The sequence below is a fragment of the Eptesicus fuscus genome, chromosome 6 (genome assembly GCF_027574615.1).
Source record: "Eptesicus fuscus isolate TK198812 chromosome 6, DD_ASM_mEF_20220401, whole genome shotgun sequence".
NCBI lineage: Eukaryota > Metazoa > Chordata > Mammalia > Chiroptera > Vespertilionidae > Eptesicus > Eptesicus fuscus.
Window position 1 is genome coordinate 107,792,636 of NC_072478.1, and position 15,631 is coordinate 107,808,266.

Here is a 15,631-nt window from a genome sequence, read left to right on the forward strand (position 1 = left end):
GGACCAGCCTTCCCAGCAGCTGTTCCCCCAACCTCCAGACTCAGCCTGTGGGAAGGGGATGTGCCATCCACGGAGAGGGCTGCCTGCCCACGTGGAGGAGACGGCTCTGTGGCCGTGGCATGGGCCTCCCCTGGGCTGGTATTGACCTCCCAGCTGTGCGTGGAGACCTGCCGATCACCACCTCGAGGACCAGGAGCTGAGACGGAATGAGCGCGGGCCGTGGGTCTCCTTCCCGGGCTGTGCTGGCCTGGGCGGAGGCTGGCGCAGGGTCGCTCCTGCAGCCTGGGGTGTGGCCATCGGGGCCCTGTGCGTGAGGTCCCAAGGCCGTTCCCGCGGGGATCCGGGGCCCTTCGGAGCGCTCTGGGCAGATGGGAGCATGTCGGGTTCTCGGTCCATCTGGGTGCCTGCTGCTTCCCTGCTTATGGGGCTCTCTCCCTCCTGGGAATCTGGCTGTGTTACTGGGCCAAAGGTCAGGGGTCACAGAAGGCAAAGAACTGGGCCTCATTGAGGAGACGTGGGAAGTCACACTAGGCAGGGCCCTGGCTGGGGACGCAGCAGACAGCGGTCTGTGGTTTGACCCCTGCAGCCCACGGCCAGGTAGTCAGAGTGAGCACCAGACCACACAGCCCAGCTCCCTGGCACTGGCCGAGCCAGAGCTGCTGTGTCCGCAGACTCTGAGGAGCTGTGCGGGGCCCACCTGATCCCGGCCATCCTCCTGCTCGCGGGGTGTCTTCCCTCACCCTGTCCCTCCACGTCACGTCCCAGCCCCTGCCCTGTTGGCCTGACCCCTGCCCTGTGTGTCCACAGGAGCGGGACGGCATGCGTGCCATCCTGGGGTCCTACGACAGCGAGCTGACCCCGGCCGAGTACTCGCCCCAGCTGACCCGACGGATGCGCGAGGCCGAGGACATGGTGCAGAAAGTGCACGCCCACAGCTCGGAGATGGAGGTGAGTGTGCGGCCCCTCTGGCTCTGTGCCCGGGAGGAGGCCCGGGAGGCTGTGCTGGGACAGCCCCGCAGACCCTCCTCCTAGCGCACGGCCTCCATATGTGCGGGCAGGAGGTGCGCAGGGCGGGCTCTGGCGTTTCCACGCGGAGGGCTCCCCTGTCTGCCCCCTGCCCGTTCATCACGAGGCTGACCGCCCGCCCCTCCAGGGCCCTGTGTTCAGGTGTCTGTATGTCGAGTGACAAGGGCTGGCAGTGTCCTCGGAGCTCACTGCCCAGCGTGGTCCCCGGCTCACACCTGCCACAGCCTGAGGCTGTCAGCGGGGGCCTAGCCCTCCCCTTGGGGGCCTGAGGCAGCTGGCGCTGGGCCGCCTCTCCGCTGTCTCCACTTCTCCAGGCCCGCCTCACGGGGACGCAGCCTGGTTTGCCTGGACGGTCCAGTTGGGCAGAGAAAGTCCCCGACTGCCGTGGTCAGCATCGGTCACCTAGCCTTCCCTCGCCTCCTGGAGCAGAGGGGGGACCCGGGGGGGGTGGGTGCCCAGGTTCGGCTGGCTCCACCACCACGCCTGCCGTGTTCTGCTCTGCTCGGCCACGGCCACGGGCGCACACGCCATCCACACTGGGGCCCCCGTCACTCCCCCTTCCTCCTGGACACGTGCTGATGGGTCCTCCCAAGCAGGCCGGCCCCGTGCTGGCTCCTCCCCTCTGCCCAGGCCACCCTGCCCCCAGGTCTTCGTTGTGGTGGAGATCCTGGCCCGCAGCTCCTGCTCCCTAAAGCCCTCCCTCCCTGGGGCATGTCACCCAGGAGCAGCCTCAGTGCTCTGGACACTGGTGTGCGGCCCTCCCAGCAGGGGCGCTCATGGCCAGGGCAGCGAGGGCCCTGGCTCTTGGCCTCTGGGGTCTGCGGGACAAGGCGGTGGGTCTTTCCCCATACACCCTCCTCTGAACCCTATTCTGCACAGCAGACCCCCTTTACTTCCACAAGCGACCCCCAGGCCTGAGTGCTGTCTGGGAGGCCCAGGGCATACAGTGGGAGCCGGGCACTCCTGGGCTGGGCCAGCGGGCACTGCCTCCTGGCCTTTGGAGGGTCAGCCCCTGAGAGGAGAGGCTGACTGCCTCCAGGTGTTGCAAACGGCCGCTGTGCCCCCTGAGGGAATAGAGGTAGTGGCAGCACTTAGTGCTCCCAGGGCATCAGACCTGGAGCTCTGCCCGGAGGCCGGCCACTCCTGCTGACAGCTGCACACCTCCTGGCCTCCACCAGGGGGCAGCAGACAGAGCCACCCATCCTGCTCTCTGGCCAGGGTGGGACTGGGGTGTACCCAGGAAGCCCCCGGAAAGGAAGGGGACGGACAGGACGGGATGGGGCTCTTCCTCCTGTGCAGGCCAGGACTGCTCTCCTCTCCAAGGCTCCCTGGGACCTGGGCTGGGAGGGCCTCATCCTCCCCCTCCCCCCCCTCCCCCCGCCCTTGCACTCTCCCCTCCTTCCTCCTCTCCCCTGGCCTCCTGCTGCTGCCCCTCCCTCTCCCCCCTTCTTGGCTGACCTGACTGCACCAGGCCTGCGGGCCCGGCTGCTCCCAACCAACGAGGACCCGTGGGCCCTGCACGGCCTCTGGTGGGCCTGTGACTGGTCTGCCCAGTGCCGAGTGCTCCCCTGGGGAAAAGCTGCAGCGGGTGGGGGGCCACCTGGCGCATCTCGGGGGCGGGGCGGGGTCTGGGGTGGGATGGGGGTCTGGGTAGGCTGGGTGGCGATGCCCGTGCAGGGTCTGCAGGGGGCACTGCTGTCAGGGCTGCTGGCCAGGCTAGGACCCAGGGTCGAGTCAGAGCCCCGGCCTGTGGCAGCCAGCGCAGGGCACCTCCTCTCGAGGAGAAGGGTGCGGGAAGTGCTCCCCTCATCCCTGTGCACCCGCGGCCTGAGCGTTGGGGCGGCCTCACGCGGCCCTGCAGTGTGCAGCCCTCCGGGCCAGGGCGGCCCTCTGTCCAGGCCTCTCGGGCCCAGCACCTCACAGCCACACAGATGCCTAGCGAGGCGGCCTTGCTCCACGAGGCACCAGCCACGCTGCGGCCACCCGGGCTGACCCTCGGCCTTGGGCCTCTGCCCAGGGCAGGGCTGCTCCCCCGTTGCAGCCGAGGGGACTGAGGCCAGGCCTCCAACTCGGCGGGCACAGGCCTGTCCCTGGAACACCAGTGTCCGCGGGGGCAGCTGTGCTCCAGCAGCAGCCCTGAACCTTCCTCCCAGGCCCTGGGTGCCGCCCCATCACCAGGCTCGAGGCCTGCAGCTCCTGGGGCAGGTGGACCCCTGCACAGGTCGCCCAGTCCCGCCCAGCCCTGCAGCCCCGAGGAAGGGACAGACTGGGAGGTGCCCCGGCTTTGTCCTCACCCCCAGGTCCCTCGGCCACATGCTGGACTGCAGCCCCAGGAGGGCCTGTCCTCTTCCTGGTCAGTAAGCAGAGCTGCGTGCCAGCCTCTGAGCACGGCCCCCACCTGGAGAGCTGAGCGCTCGGCGCTGCGAGCAGCCCATTAGCTGAGCATCGGGTTTGACACAGTAAAATCATGTACCTGCGCGGACTCATTTGCTAGTGGAGCCATAGTGCCTCCCAGCCAGCTCATCCGTCACTCGTGCCCGAATGCGAACATCTGGGCACTCGCGCAGGGGGCGGGGGGCCTGCAGGGAGACCCTGCCACCACGGCTCCCTCTCACGCCTGGCACGTCACTATCCGAAAGGCAGGGCCCAGGGCCTCGGAGGGAGGGATTGTCACTGGCCCTGTGGGAACTCCAGCTGTGCTGATAGAGGTGGGGACACCAGCTTTTCTCTCTCGCCCCACCTCCGCCTTTCCTTTTCTCCTTCCCCAATGGTCTTCCCTCCTTCCTCGCTTCCTCTCTGCTCTCTCTTCATGTCCGTCTATAGCCTCGCCCCTCTCTCTCTGTTCTCTCTCACCGCGTTTCTCTGCTCCTCTCTCCCCCATGGCCTCCCAGCGTCCCTCACGTCTAAGCTCCTGTTCACCTCATGCAGGGCCAGCAGCTTCTCCCGTGAGGGGCCAGACGGGAAATACTGTGGGCCGGGCGGCCCCACGGTCTCAGCCGGGCCACTCAGCTCTCAGCTGCATCTGGGAGCCGCCTGCGGGCCAGTAAGACTCACCGACAAAACGGGCACTGGACTGGGCGCAGCTGTCGAGGGCACAGCCCTGTCCGTGTGTTCTGGGACCTGCTGCTGGGTGAGGCGCAGGAAGGCCAGGCCCACCTCCCTCGGGGCTGCTGCGCGACCCGCCCCTCGGACCACGGGAGCCACATGCGGCCCCGGGAGGGCAGAGCCTCTCAGCAGAGAGCAGGGCCTCCGGGTGGCGCTGCTGGTCGGCCCTAATGGAACAGGTTTGACTCGGCAGACACGTTTGAGTAAAACTAAGTGGATGAGCCGGGAGATCCCAGCGCCGTCTGTGCAGCCTGGGCCGCTTGGCCCGGTTTTATTTATTCCGTTTAATCAAGTGCTGATGTCGGGAGCAGCGTCCCGAGCCCTCCTGTGCTGACGGGGCATCGCTATGCAGCGCACGCCGCCTGAGTCGCATCCCAGCCTGGTTTGTTTCCCAATTTATTTAATTAAAACAGATGACGGCGCTGCTGGCTGCGGGAGGTCTGGGGGGAGCCCGGTTTCAGGCTGCAGCGATCGGAAGGAGCTTAGAGAAAAGTGGGCAGCATCGTGCTCCCATGTCCCCCCGCCTGGCGAGCGTTCAGAGCAGCGTCTCCCTCCAGAGTCTGCCCACTCTCCCACCCCAGGCGCCCACCGGGCCAGAGCCCATTTCCTGGCCCCTCCTGAAGGTGTTCCTCTGTGGGGGGCTCTCCTGTGAGGGCACCGACGGAGCAAAGTGGAACTCCATCAGTTAAAATCGAGCCACCTACTAAGCGGGCGAACAGGAAGGGAGTGGCCCGGGCCCCGGGATGCTGTGCGCGGGCACACTGTGTGACGTGGGCGGGTGGCCTGCTCAGCACCCAGCAACGCAGCGGCTCCGGGACCTGGGCAGAGGCGAGGCTGAGGGAGGGCTTTGCAGTGGCCTCGGGCGGGGCGGGGGGGGGGGGGGGTGAGCCGCCGGCGGCCAGGCCCTCACATGGGCGGCCAGGCCCTCAGGTGCCCCTCGTTTAGTTCTCCAGCTTCACAGAAGGGCGCGGTGTCCAGCAGGCGAGGTGGTGACGCGGGCAGACCAGGCACCAGCTCGACGGGTGTGAGTGACGCGTGGGACCGTGTGAGTGGAGGCTGTCCTGGGGCGTCTCACGGGCACGTGCACACACAGCGAGACGGACGCGCGCCGGCTGATTCCCACAGCCACCGCCCACCTGGTTCCTCGGTCTCTACGGGGACCTTGAAGGGCTCCTTTCTTCAGTTCGAGATGCAATCCCTGCGATTAGCTGTCGCTGTCCTGCTGCACCTGAGGTCCCGGGCGGGCCTGCTCCCCCGCCCCCCGGGAGTGTGCGCTCTGCCCTAACCCTCTCGCTCCCGCACCCCCCTGCCCTCTCAGCCACCGCGCTGCTGAGTCCTGCTGTGTCCGTGGGCTCCGCAGGCTGTCGGAGAGCAGTGGCGTCCTGAGGTGGTTTTCTTTCTGGGTCGGCTGTCTCCTTAGCATCGCGTCCTCCCGGTCCCGCCGTGTTGCCGCCAGTGGCAGCATCTGCTTCTCTAAGGCTCCGCAGTGCGCCCTGGCAGGGGCCACACCGCCTCCCGGTCTGCCGGGCAGCACGGGCGCTTCCGTGTCGTGGCTCCTGGGAGGCAGGCTGCAGGGAGCAGGGGCGCGGCTGTTTCTTCGAGATGCAGGTTTTATTTCCTTTGGACATATTCCCAGAGCGGGATCGTGGGCCATATGGCTCTGTTCTAATTTTAGTTCCGTAGTGGCTGCTCCATTTACAGCCCCTCCCGCAGGGCCGCCCGCCAGCGCCTGTGGTGTTGCCTGTCCTCGGTGGCCTTCCCGACAGGCGCGCTGTGGCTGTGGCTTAGGTCTCCGGCTGCCGGGCGTGCTGAGCGCCTTTCCAGGTACCGGGGGCCGCGTGTGCTCTTTGGGGCGTTTCTCAGCTCCTTTGCCCGTTCCCAATCGGCCCTGTTCTTCTGCTGAGCTACAGGCTCCTCGTGGACATAGGGCGCTAACCCTGTCGGGATGCGGTTTGCAGCTCTGCCCCCGGCCTTGCGTCCTGCTGCCGGCTCCGCTGCCGTGTAGGAGCTGTTCGCTGCGTGTGGTCCCACTGGTCATTGTTGCTTTTGTTGCCTGTGTGCTTGGTGTCATGTCCAAGAGACTGACACGGTGAGCGGCAGGAGCTCTGGCCCGGTTTCCCTCAGAGCTACGCGGCTCGATGTTCGCGCCGCCGGCACCGCGGACTGGGAGCCCGTCCTTCCCGGCGTGGCTTTGGCTCCTCGTCACGGGGCACTGTGTGTGTGGGGGTTGATTTCTTGTCTCCTGTCTCTTCTGTTCTCTCGGCCAGAGCGTCTGTTTTATGCCAGCGTCACACCGCTTTGACAGGACAGCCCTGCCGTGTGCCTGGCGGTCCGGACGTGTGATGCCTCCAGCGTTGTTCCTGTCTCAGGGTTACTTGGACACTTTGGGGTCTTGGTGGTTCTACAAGAATTTTAGAATTACTTTTCCTATTTCTGTCAAAATTGCCATTGAAGTTTTGTTTTGTTTATTTTTTTTGTTAACCTTCACCCGAGGACATTCTTCCATTAATTTATTTAACTTAATTTAACTTAACTTTTAAAATATAACTTTATTAATTCCAGAGAGGAAGGGAGCGGGAGAAAGAGACAGCAACATCAATGATGAGAGAGAATCATTGATTGGATGCCTCCTGCACGCCCCCTACTGGGGATCAAACCCGCAACCTGGGCATGTGCCCTGACCAGGAATTGAACCGTGACCTCCTGGTTCATAGGTCAATGCCCAACCACTGAACTACACCGGCCAGGCCGTTAATATACATATATATATGTTTTGAGAGAGAGAGTGGAAGCGGGGGAGAGACAGAGAGACACATCAATTGGAGTTTGAGCCTCCAGCCGAGGTGCATGCCCCCGACCAGCATTGCACCTGTGACCCTTCCGTCTGAGGCTGACACTATCCACTGAACCAAACCGGCCTGGGCGCCATGGAACCTGTAGCTCAATACGGACATCTTAACATTAATACTTCTCCCATGAACGTGGACTATCTTTCCATGTTCTTCTTCAGTTTCTGTCATCAATGTCTATGGTTTTCAGTGTGCAGGTCTTTCACCTCCTTGGTTAAATGTATTTCTGAGTTTTTATTGTTTTTGATGCTATTGTAAACGGGATTGGCTTATTTATTTTTAGATAATGTGTTGTTAATGTATAGAAATGCAACTTATTTTGTATATTATTTTAATACTAGAGGCCCAGTGCACGGAATTCATGCACGGGGCGGGGGGTCTCCTCAGCCCAGCCTGTACCCTCTCCAATCCAGGACCCCTTGGGGGATGTCCGACGCCCTTTGGGATCAGGCCTAAACTGGCAGTCGGACATCCTTTTCACAATCCTGGACCACTGGCTCCTAATCGCTCGCCTGCCTGCCTGCCTGATCGCCCCTCACTACCCCCCTCCCGCCCCCAACTGCCCCCCCTGCCAGCCTAATCGCCCCCAACAGCCCCCCCCCCCCCCTGCCAGCCTTGTTGCCCCACGCAGCCTACTTGTTCAGTCGTTTGGTCGTCCCTCACTAACCCCCCTGCCAGCCTGGTCGTAGGAAGCCATCTTGTGAGGGCGTGAGGGTCAATTTGCATATCACCTCTTTATTATATAGGATGCTGCAACTTCACTGAAATGATTTCCTAGTATAGTTTTTTGGGGAAGTCTTGTTTTCTGTGAAGCAGGTAGTTTTCCTTTTTCCCTTCCTGTTTGGATGCCTTTTCTTTCCTTCTCTGGCCTGAGGACTGGCTGTGACGCCCACACCGTGTTGGACAGCAGTGCTGAGGGTGCCCTCCTTGTCTTGTTCCTGAGCGTAGGGGCAGCCTGCAGCTTCCACACGGAGTGTGCCGTTAGCAGCGGGCTTGTCATGTCTGGTCTGCGTTACGTTGAAGTCTGTCCCTTTGGCACCTCATTAACTTTTATCATGAAAGAAGGTTGAATTTTGTCAACTGCTTTCTGCATCTATCGACCTGCTCACATCATGGTCATCCATGTGTGTGCTTGTGGTCAGTCACATGGTTGGTTGGTGGGTGCTGAACATCCCTGGAATAGCCACTCGGTTATGGTCTGTGACCCTTTATCGCTGGTTCCGTCGGCTAATGTTGTGTTGAGAATTTCGCACCCACGTTTAGCAGGGATCTGGGCCTGTGGCTTCTTCCTCGTGGCGTCCTTGTCGGCCTTGGATGTGTGTGCAGTGCTGCCCTCGCACCGGGAACTGGGACGTGCTCCCTCCGTTTGGTTCTGGGCGAGGTGAAGGACTGGTGTTAGTGTTCTGTGAGTGTTCGGTAGAACTCACCGGGGAAGCCACCTGGGCCTGGCTTCTGACCAGCCTCCTTGCGAGAGGTCAGTCTGTTCAGATTCCCGTCTCGCCGTGGCTCAGCCCGGTAGGCGGCGTGTTTCTGGGAGCGGTTCCTCTGGGGTCTCCAGCCGTTGGTGTAGCTGTTCAGAGTCTGTGTGTCTGTGGCGTCCAGTGTAGTCTCGACCTCTTTCATTTCTGATTTTATTTATCTGAGTTCCTCCTTTCCCTCAGCTCATCTAGATCACGGCTGGTCAGTTTTGTTTATCTTTTTGAAAACCAGCTTCGTTCATTGATCTTTTCTATTCTCGTCCGTGGGTGGCCGTCTGAATCGATGCTGGAGGGGCGGTGACAGCTACAACTCCTACCCACCCCCACCCCCCGCCGAGCCCAGTCCGGTCCTTTGAGGTCACATGTGGGGATGCAGACTCGGCCTCGGTCTCGGGTGTCCAGTAAGGCTCTCAGACGTCAGTGCACACCGCACGGCCCTCAGGCTCATGCACGCACACCTGTGGGTCCTCCCCAGTCCCAGCTGCTGCTGCAGCTGTGGTCCCAGTGTAACCCCTGCTGCTGAGGGCGCACTGAGCCCAGACCAGTCAGCCCCTGAGTGCCCAGCATGGCCTCTGTGCGTCTGGGGCCGAGGGAGGGAACCTTCCGTGTCTGTGCACTGGGTTGGGGGGTCCTTCGCCTGGCCCCCAAGTCCTGCTGGTGGCAGTGGGTGGGGCGTCAGGGGTTTCCTGGACGTTGGCCCCTCCTCCTCCGGAACCAAGGAGGCAACTGCTCTCCTGCCCCCAGGCCAGGACCCACCTTGTCTCCCCACGATGCCCTGCAGCCGCTCCAGCACAGGCTCCCGCTGCCCTCGGTTCCCCTCCCACCCCAGGCGGCAGCGCTTCCCAGGCTCGTCTGCGTGGGGTGGCAGAGATGGGGGGCCCACTAACCCCACTTTCTGTCTTTTCTTGAAGGCTCAGCTGTCACAGGCGCTAGAGGAGCTGGGCAGCCAGAAGCAGAGAGCGGACATGGTGAGTCCGGGCCACGCCCTGGGGGTCTCTGTGTGCAGAGGGAGGCAGGGCGGGGTGTCCCCTCATGACGTGTCCTGCAGGCCTGTGTGGGCCCTGGCAGCCACGTCCCTTCCTCTCGTCAGAAACGCGGCGGGAGCAGAGCTGGCACGAGGTTTAGAAGCCGAGTCCTGGCTCCCAGAGACAGACTAGCTGCCTCAGTGTGAGGACGGACAGTGGGGGCAGGGACTGCGTCCTGCCCAGTCATGCCGTGCCCCGGGGCCTGTGCCTTCAGCCCCGGGCGCCTGCCCACGCGTGTCCAGGCTGAGCCAGGACCTCCCTGCAGCCTGCGGCTTCGCTGCGGGACAGGCTGCTTCTGTTGGCGGGTCTCTGCCCGGAGCACATTGGCCCCGCCTCCCCGGGTGCTTGAGAAGCGAGAGCCCCGTGGGGGCGCAGGTGTGCAGGCGAGGCGGGTGTCTCCCCACCACAGGGGGCGGGGCGGGGGGCGTGGGGGCTTTGCGTGGGAGCGCGTCTGTCCTGTGCGGGCTGCGAGCCCCTTCCTGCTGCCCAGCCCTCGGCCTGCTCTCGGGACAGGGAGGCCATGGTGTCTGCGTGCGCTGGCTGCTCTGCCCAGGCCAGCTGGCTGGGTGCAGGGCGAGGCTGCCGCGGGCACTGGGCGGCCGGGGACCGTGTCACGGGCCAGAGCTCTGTTCCTGCATCTTCGCCTCCTTCACGTCAGCTCCCGACCTTGAGCAGGCTGCCCTCTGTTGAAGTGACATGTCCTTGAATTTGCATATCCGTCATGTCCTTGCTGTCACCACAGCTGTCGCCCCCACTGCAGGGTAGGGCTGGGAGGGCCTGGATCGGCCCCCGTGAGGGGCACTGGAGAAGGGGACGGGGCGGGGCGGGGCCGGCACAGCCCTGGAGCCCACGGGTGGCTGTGCGCAGGGCCTGGCGGGGGAAGATGAGGGGTGGCCGGGCGGTACTGGGAGTGGTCACACTGAAGGAGAGGGCCCGGGGTCAGGGGTGACATCAGGGTCAGGGTCAGGGTAGCTTGGGGAGGGCACGTTTGGAGGGAGCATTGGGCCTGAGATGCTGTGGACATGGCGCCAGGCCTGCAGCCGAGTCAAGGCAGCGAAGCCTCCGTGTCCTTGTGTCCTCGGAGCCTGAGGCTGAGCCCCGTCAGGCAGCTCCCGCACCGCCATGGGCCTGGGGGCGGGGGGGGGGAGTCGGGGGCCCGGAAAGCAGTGCTCTGGCCTGGGCTGAGGGGCCCGCCATAGGCCCCAGACAAGGGGCTGCAGGACAGCCGCCTCCGCCTGTGTGGGCCTCACTCGGACCACATGTCTGTCCCCGGGGAAAGCCCCAGGACTCCAGTGTGATGCCTGGTCCCTCAGACAGAGGAGGATGCATGTGGGCGCTGGCGGGGCCTTTCTCCCGGGGACTCTGAGGGCGGCCGAGGTGAGAGCCACCTGGGGGCCTGGCACCCCAGCCTGCAGGTGCTCCGCGCAGCTTTAGGTGAGACGGGCCTGTCCCTATGGACCTGCAGAGCTGGCAGGCGGGGGCCTGGCCTCCTGAGCTGATTCTCGGTCCTGCCCGTTGCCGAGGCCCCAGAGTACACGCGTGGACACGGCGGGTGCCCTGCGCTGGCTCCCTCGCGCTGGCCTTAGGTCTGGGCTGCAGCTGTCCCTCAGACAGGTGCCCCAGCCTCCGATGGTCTCGTCTTCAGCCTGGTCCACGCTGTTTATTCCACTTCTCTTCTCCTCCCAGCTAAAGGGAAGGTGAGAGGTGGCGTGCCCGCGGGTGCAGGAGGGCGCTCGCGCTCGGGAGCCGGGGCCTCTGTGCTCCCTGCACCTCCCTCATCCATCCGAGGTTCATGGTGCCCCCCACCCCCGGAGTTAAAGGCCAGGCCAGGCAGGCAGGGTGGGGTCTCAGGTGTCAGAGCTGTCGGCTCTGCAGGGAGTGGCACCCCAGTGCATGCCTTCCCCTGGGTTAGGGGGCAGTTTCTTCTGCATCTTCGCCTCCTTCATGGCAGCGTGGCCTAGTGTGGGAGGGAGCCGAGAGCCACCTGGCCTGCCTCTGGGGCTGGCCCACCATTCCAGTGGCAGCCTCCCTGCTGCGCCGGGGTCTGGCCCCAGGACAGCGGGGCTCAGGCGGTCGCTGGGCACGGCCCCTCCTGGAGCGTCTCCCAGCCGCAGCCCCTCCCTCGCCTGCTGGTTTCTGGCCGAGTGAGCGCACGTTCAGGAGAGGAGGGGGAAGAAACCCTAGACACCTTCGGCTAACCACAGTGACAGGCCGCGACAGTGTGGCTGTCGTCCACTAGAAGCCCTGCTGCTTCGTCACCCAGCACACCACGCTCGCTCTGAGGCAGCTGCAGTGGCGGGAGCGCTGTCCGGCCGGTGTGTTACCCCCTCCTCCCCCCCCCCGCCCCCAGCCCCTCCCCCCCCGCCCTGTACAAACGTCCTGATGCTGTGTGTGCCTCACGGAGGGAGCGGAGCGGCTCATTTTCTGATTCAAGACGCCCTGCACCCCTCGTGGCGTCTGTGAGGAAGCTGTCCTCTTCCTTGAGCCCCGTTTCCCCTCAGTGGGCCCATGGGCCCGCTCCTGGCCGCCAGGGGAGCCCTGCGGGGTCAGCCCGGGGATGGGGCTGGGGCGGGGCCGGACCAGGCGGCAGGTGAGTCCCTCCCTGGCCTCCGTCACGGCCCTCGCACGCTCCTTGTCAGGCCAGGCCTGGTGCTTCGCTGTGCTGGTGCCTGCGCTGCCCTCGCCTCCCCGGCTGCAGCGCCACACCCGCCCGGGCCCGCCGGCGCGAGGAAGGTGGCGGCACTTCAGACTCGGGGAGCGAAGGTCCCAGCGGCCTCACCGGCTGCATCGGGGACAGCGCCTCGGGCAGGTGCGCGGGCTCAGCCTCCACGTTTATGGGAGCCGTCCCGGACGGAGGCCTGCGGCAGCCCTGGTCCTTGGCCAGTTCTCAGGCCTGGCGGTTCTCCCGTTCACACTCCCGGCCTCGGCGCTCAGCTCCCAGGCTCCCCGTGCCGGGAGCCACGCTGCCACTTGATGATCGGTCCGTCCTCACCACGCGGCCGTCCTGTCCAGGCCTCTGCCTCACGCTGCTGCGGGCGTGGAGCCCCCTTGGTACTCGGAAGCCCGGGTCTGCCCTGTGCTCGCTCCCTGCGAGGGGACAGGCCGCTGCGGCACCCGTCTCCTGCCCCTCTGTGGCTGGGCTTCCCTGTGCCCGCTGTGCCAGGCACACGGGGCTGTTTCCCTGAGACCCCGCGGAGGCCCCTCGGCCAAGGGACATGGGGGAGGCCGTTTCTGCAGCAGGAACTTTCAGATCCGCCACAGCCTCCTCAGCACAGGCCCCACCGGCCTCACCCGCCTCACCTCACCCCGAGACCCGGGCAAGCCCTGTGCTGGGGAGACTCCTGTTAGTGCTCAGCTCTCGGGGCCTCCCCCGCTCATGGCTCCACAGAGCTGTGCCCACCCCCCACCCCCCACCCCCGGCAGGCACCCCAGCCTGCCAGGTGCTCTTGGAGACGCCCAGAGGACTGGGTTAACCCTCTGGTCTGTGGGGAGCAGGTGGGTGCCTCCTTCACAGGCAGGAGGACGCTCCCAGCTGCTGAGGGGCTGGGGTGTGATGGGAGCTGTGCCCCCAGCGCCCGTGACCAGTGGGGGAGCAGGGCCTCAGAGTGGCCGTGAGGATGAGCCCGGCTGGCCCAGGGCCTTCAGCTGCTGAGGGCTCACTTGTCTGGCGCTCCTGGGGCCCCGGGAGGCCCTCCTTCCCGTGTCATGCAGCTGCCAGCAGCTCCCGGCAGCGGTCTAAGCAGCAGCCGCTCCCTTGGCACTCGATTCGTTTGGAGCAGGCACTGCGGGTAATTACGCCTCTTCGCTTAGGAGAGGAGCCGAGAGAGGAATGTCAATCTGTGCATTAGCTTTGGAGCTGGGAAGGGGGCGGGCCGGCCCTCCCTCCTGGAGATGTGGTTGGAAGGAAGCCGCCGGTCAGGGCACCGCTGGGAGAGGGCTCTGCCCAGCAGCAGGCTCAGGGCCCTCCCGCTCCCGTCCCGCCGCCTTGTGCCGCGGGCGCCGTCCTCCCACTGGGCGTGGATGGTCCTAGGACAGGGTTCTGGCCTCTGTCGTTTAGCGGGGTCTCCCAAAAGATGCAATCAGTTAGTCCTGTGTGTGTTTTCAAAGCAGCTCCATGAGGGTTTTTCTCGGTGAAGTGTGAACAGTGGTGGCAGGCTGCAGGGTTAATGCATTTGTCTTCCTGTCGCCCTGCGCTGGCTGACAGCACGTGAGCCAGCGCACATGGCCGGGGGCTCCGCTCCAACGGGCCTGGCTGAGGGCACCCCCTGCCCCATTCCCACAATCCAGCTGCTCACCCAGTCGCCCACCGAACCATCCTTATGCTCAGCTCCCAGCAGCCTCTGCAAACCCTACTGGTTTCCTCCTTTTTTTTTTTAATACGTTTTATTGATGTTTTTACAGAGAGGAAGGGAGAGGGATAGAGTTAGAAACACCGATCAGCTGCCTCCTGCACACCTCCCACTAGGGATGTGCCCACAACCAAGGTACATGCCCTTGACGGAATCGAGCCTGGGACCCTTCAGTCCGCAGGCCGACGCTCTATCCACTGAGCCACACCGGTCAGGGCAGGGTTCCTCCTTTTACATACGGACGTCTTTAAGGAGCGTTTCAAATCAGTGACTAGAAGGTGGATGCTTCCAGAGCCTCTGTCTGGAGGGACGCCCGCGCAGTCCCGACGGACCCTGTGCTGTTTCCCGCAGCTGGAGATGGAGCTGAAGGTGCTGCAGACCCAGGCGGGCCCCGCCGAGCAGAGCGTCCTGCTGTCCCGGGAGGAGGCGAGCGAGCTCAGGTACGTCCCGCCCGCCCGCTCCCCGTCCCGCCGCCCGGGGACACTGTCTTCTCCAGCCCCTGCCCCTGCACTCAGCTCCTCTGCAGACGCGCCCACGGTGGGCCTTTCCCGCCTTCCTCAGGCTGGCGCTGGCCGGGCGTCTCGGTTTCCCGGCTCAGAGAGCTGGGCTCCTGCTGCCTCGGGGCCTGTCTGTGGCCAGCAGAACCCTCTGCCTCGTGCGGCCTCCAGGGCGGCGGGTCTGCGCTCCCGGCTCCAAGGAATGCCCACCCAGACGCGCTCCTCCTGCGAGGCGGCTCCCCTGTGCGTGGCCATGGACGCTGCCCGGTTCTCCCGGCCCCTCCGCACCCGCGTGTCAGGAGGAGGCGCTGCAGTCCTTCCCGGCCCCTCCCCCGCCTGGACCCGCAGCTCGTCCTTAGGAAGGCTTTCCGGAGGCTGTGCTGACCGCCTGCTCCCGGCCCCTTGGGTCCCCAGTGGCCGATGGGCACGTTGACACTGTCCCCCAGACTATGGGTGCAGAGTAAGCACAGCCCTGGCCAGTGCTCAGTGGTTAGAGCGCCAGCCCTTGACCCGAAGGGTCATAGGTCCGATTACCGGTCACAGGCACATTCCTGAGCTTCAGGTTCAACCCCCGGCCCCAGTCGGCAGGGGTGGTGCCTCCTCCCGGGAGCCACCTGGGAGCCTGGCCCGCGCCGCCACCGCTGCCCACTCAGACAGTCGCGTCTGCGTGGACCTGAGCGTGGCCCGGCGTGCGTCCAGCGTGTGTGGGCTGGCACGCTTTGGACTTAGTCATTTTTGCTTACTTTGTAAAATCTAAGATAAAGGCTTTATCATCAACATCTTGATGCGCTGGGTGGAGAATCAGCTGTGGGAAGCGACTGGCTCCTTAACAGAAATCGGGTCGCGTCTGTGGACATGCTCGCCAGGAGGAGCCGCCCTTGGGGGCTGGAGTGGGTGTGACTGCACGCCCGCCGTCCCATTTGGGGTTCCCTGAGCCCTGGGTGGGCCCCAGCACAGGGATAGGACCCCGGCCCGGCAGCGCGTGCAGTGGCCCCTCCTTCCTGGCCAGGTTCACCCCACGCCCCGTTCATGTCTCCACGTCCCTCTCGTCCAAAACCGCCAGGTGCCCGGCCTCCAGCACCCTCTTCACAGTCCCCGCTCTGGGCCCGCCTCTCAGCGGCTGCCCCGCCCTCCTGTGCGTGTTGAAGGCCCCGCCCATCAGAAAATGCCTCTGTCCCGTCACCAGGTGACGACTGCTGTGGGCCCAGCGCCCTCGGGCCAGTCCAGGCTGTGTGCTGTGTGTTTCCTGCGAAGCCACACGCGGCATGAGAGGCAGCCTTTCTGGTTTTGGGGAGCGGGCTG

At 64.8% G+C, this 15,631-nt stretch overlaps 1 protein-coding gene across 1 annotated transcript in view; it reads left to right on the forward strand.

The window, feature by feature from the left end:
- Positions 1-15,631, forward strand: part of MAD1L1 (mitotic arrest deficient 1 like 1) — a 148,170-nt gene that overhangs the window by 96,739 nt on the left and 35,800 nt on the right. The window contains exons 12-14 of the mRNA XM_054718261.1: positions 808-948; positions 9,370-9,426; positions 14,184-14,272. Of these exons, the coding sequence (XP_054574236.1) occupies positions 808-948; positions 9,370-9,426; positions 14,184-14,272 (287 nt within the window). The remainder of the gene's footprint in view (positions 1-807; positions 949-9,369; positions 9,427-14,183; positions 14,273-15,631) is intronic.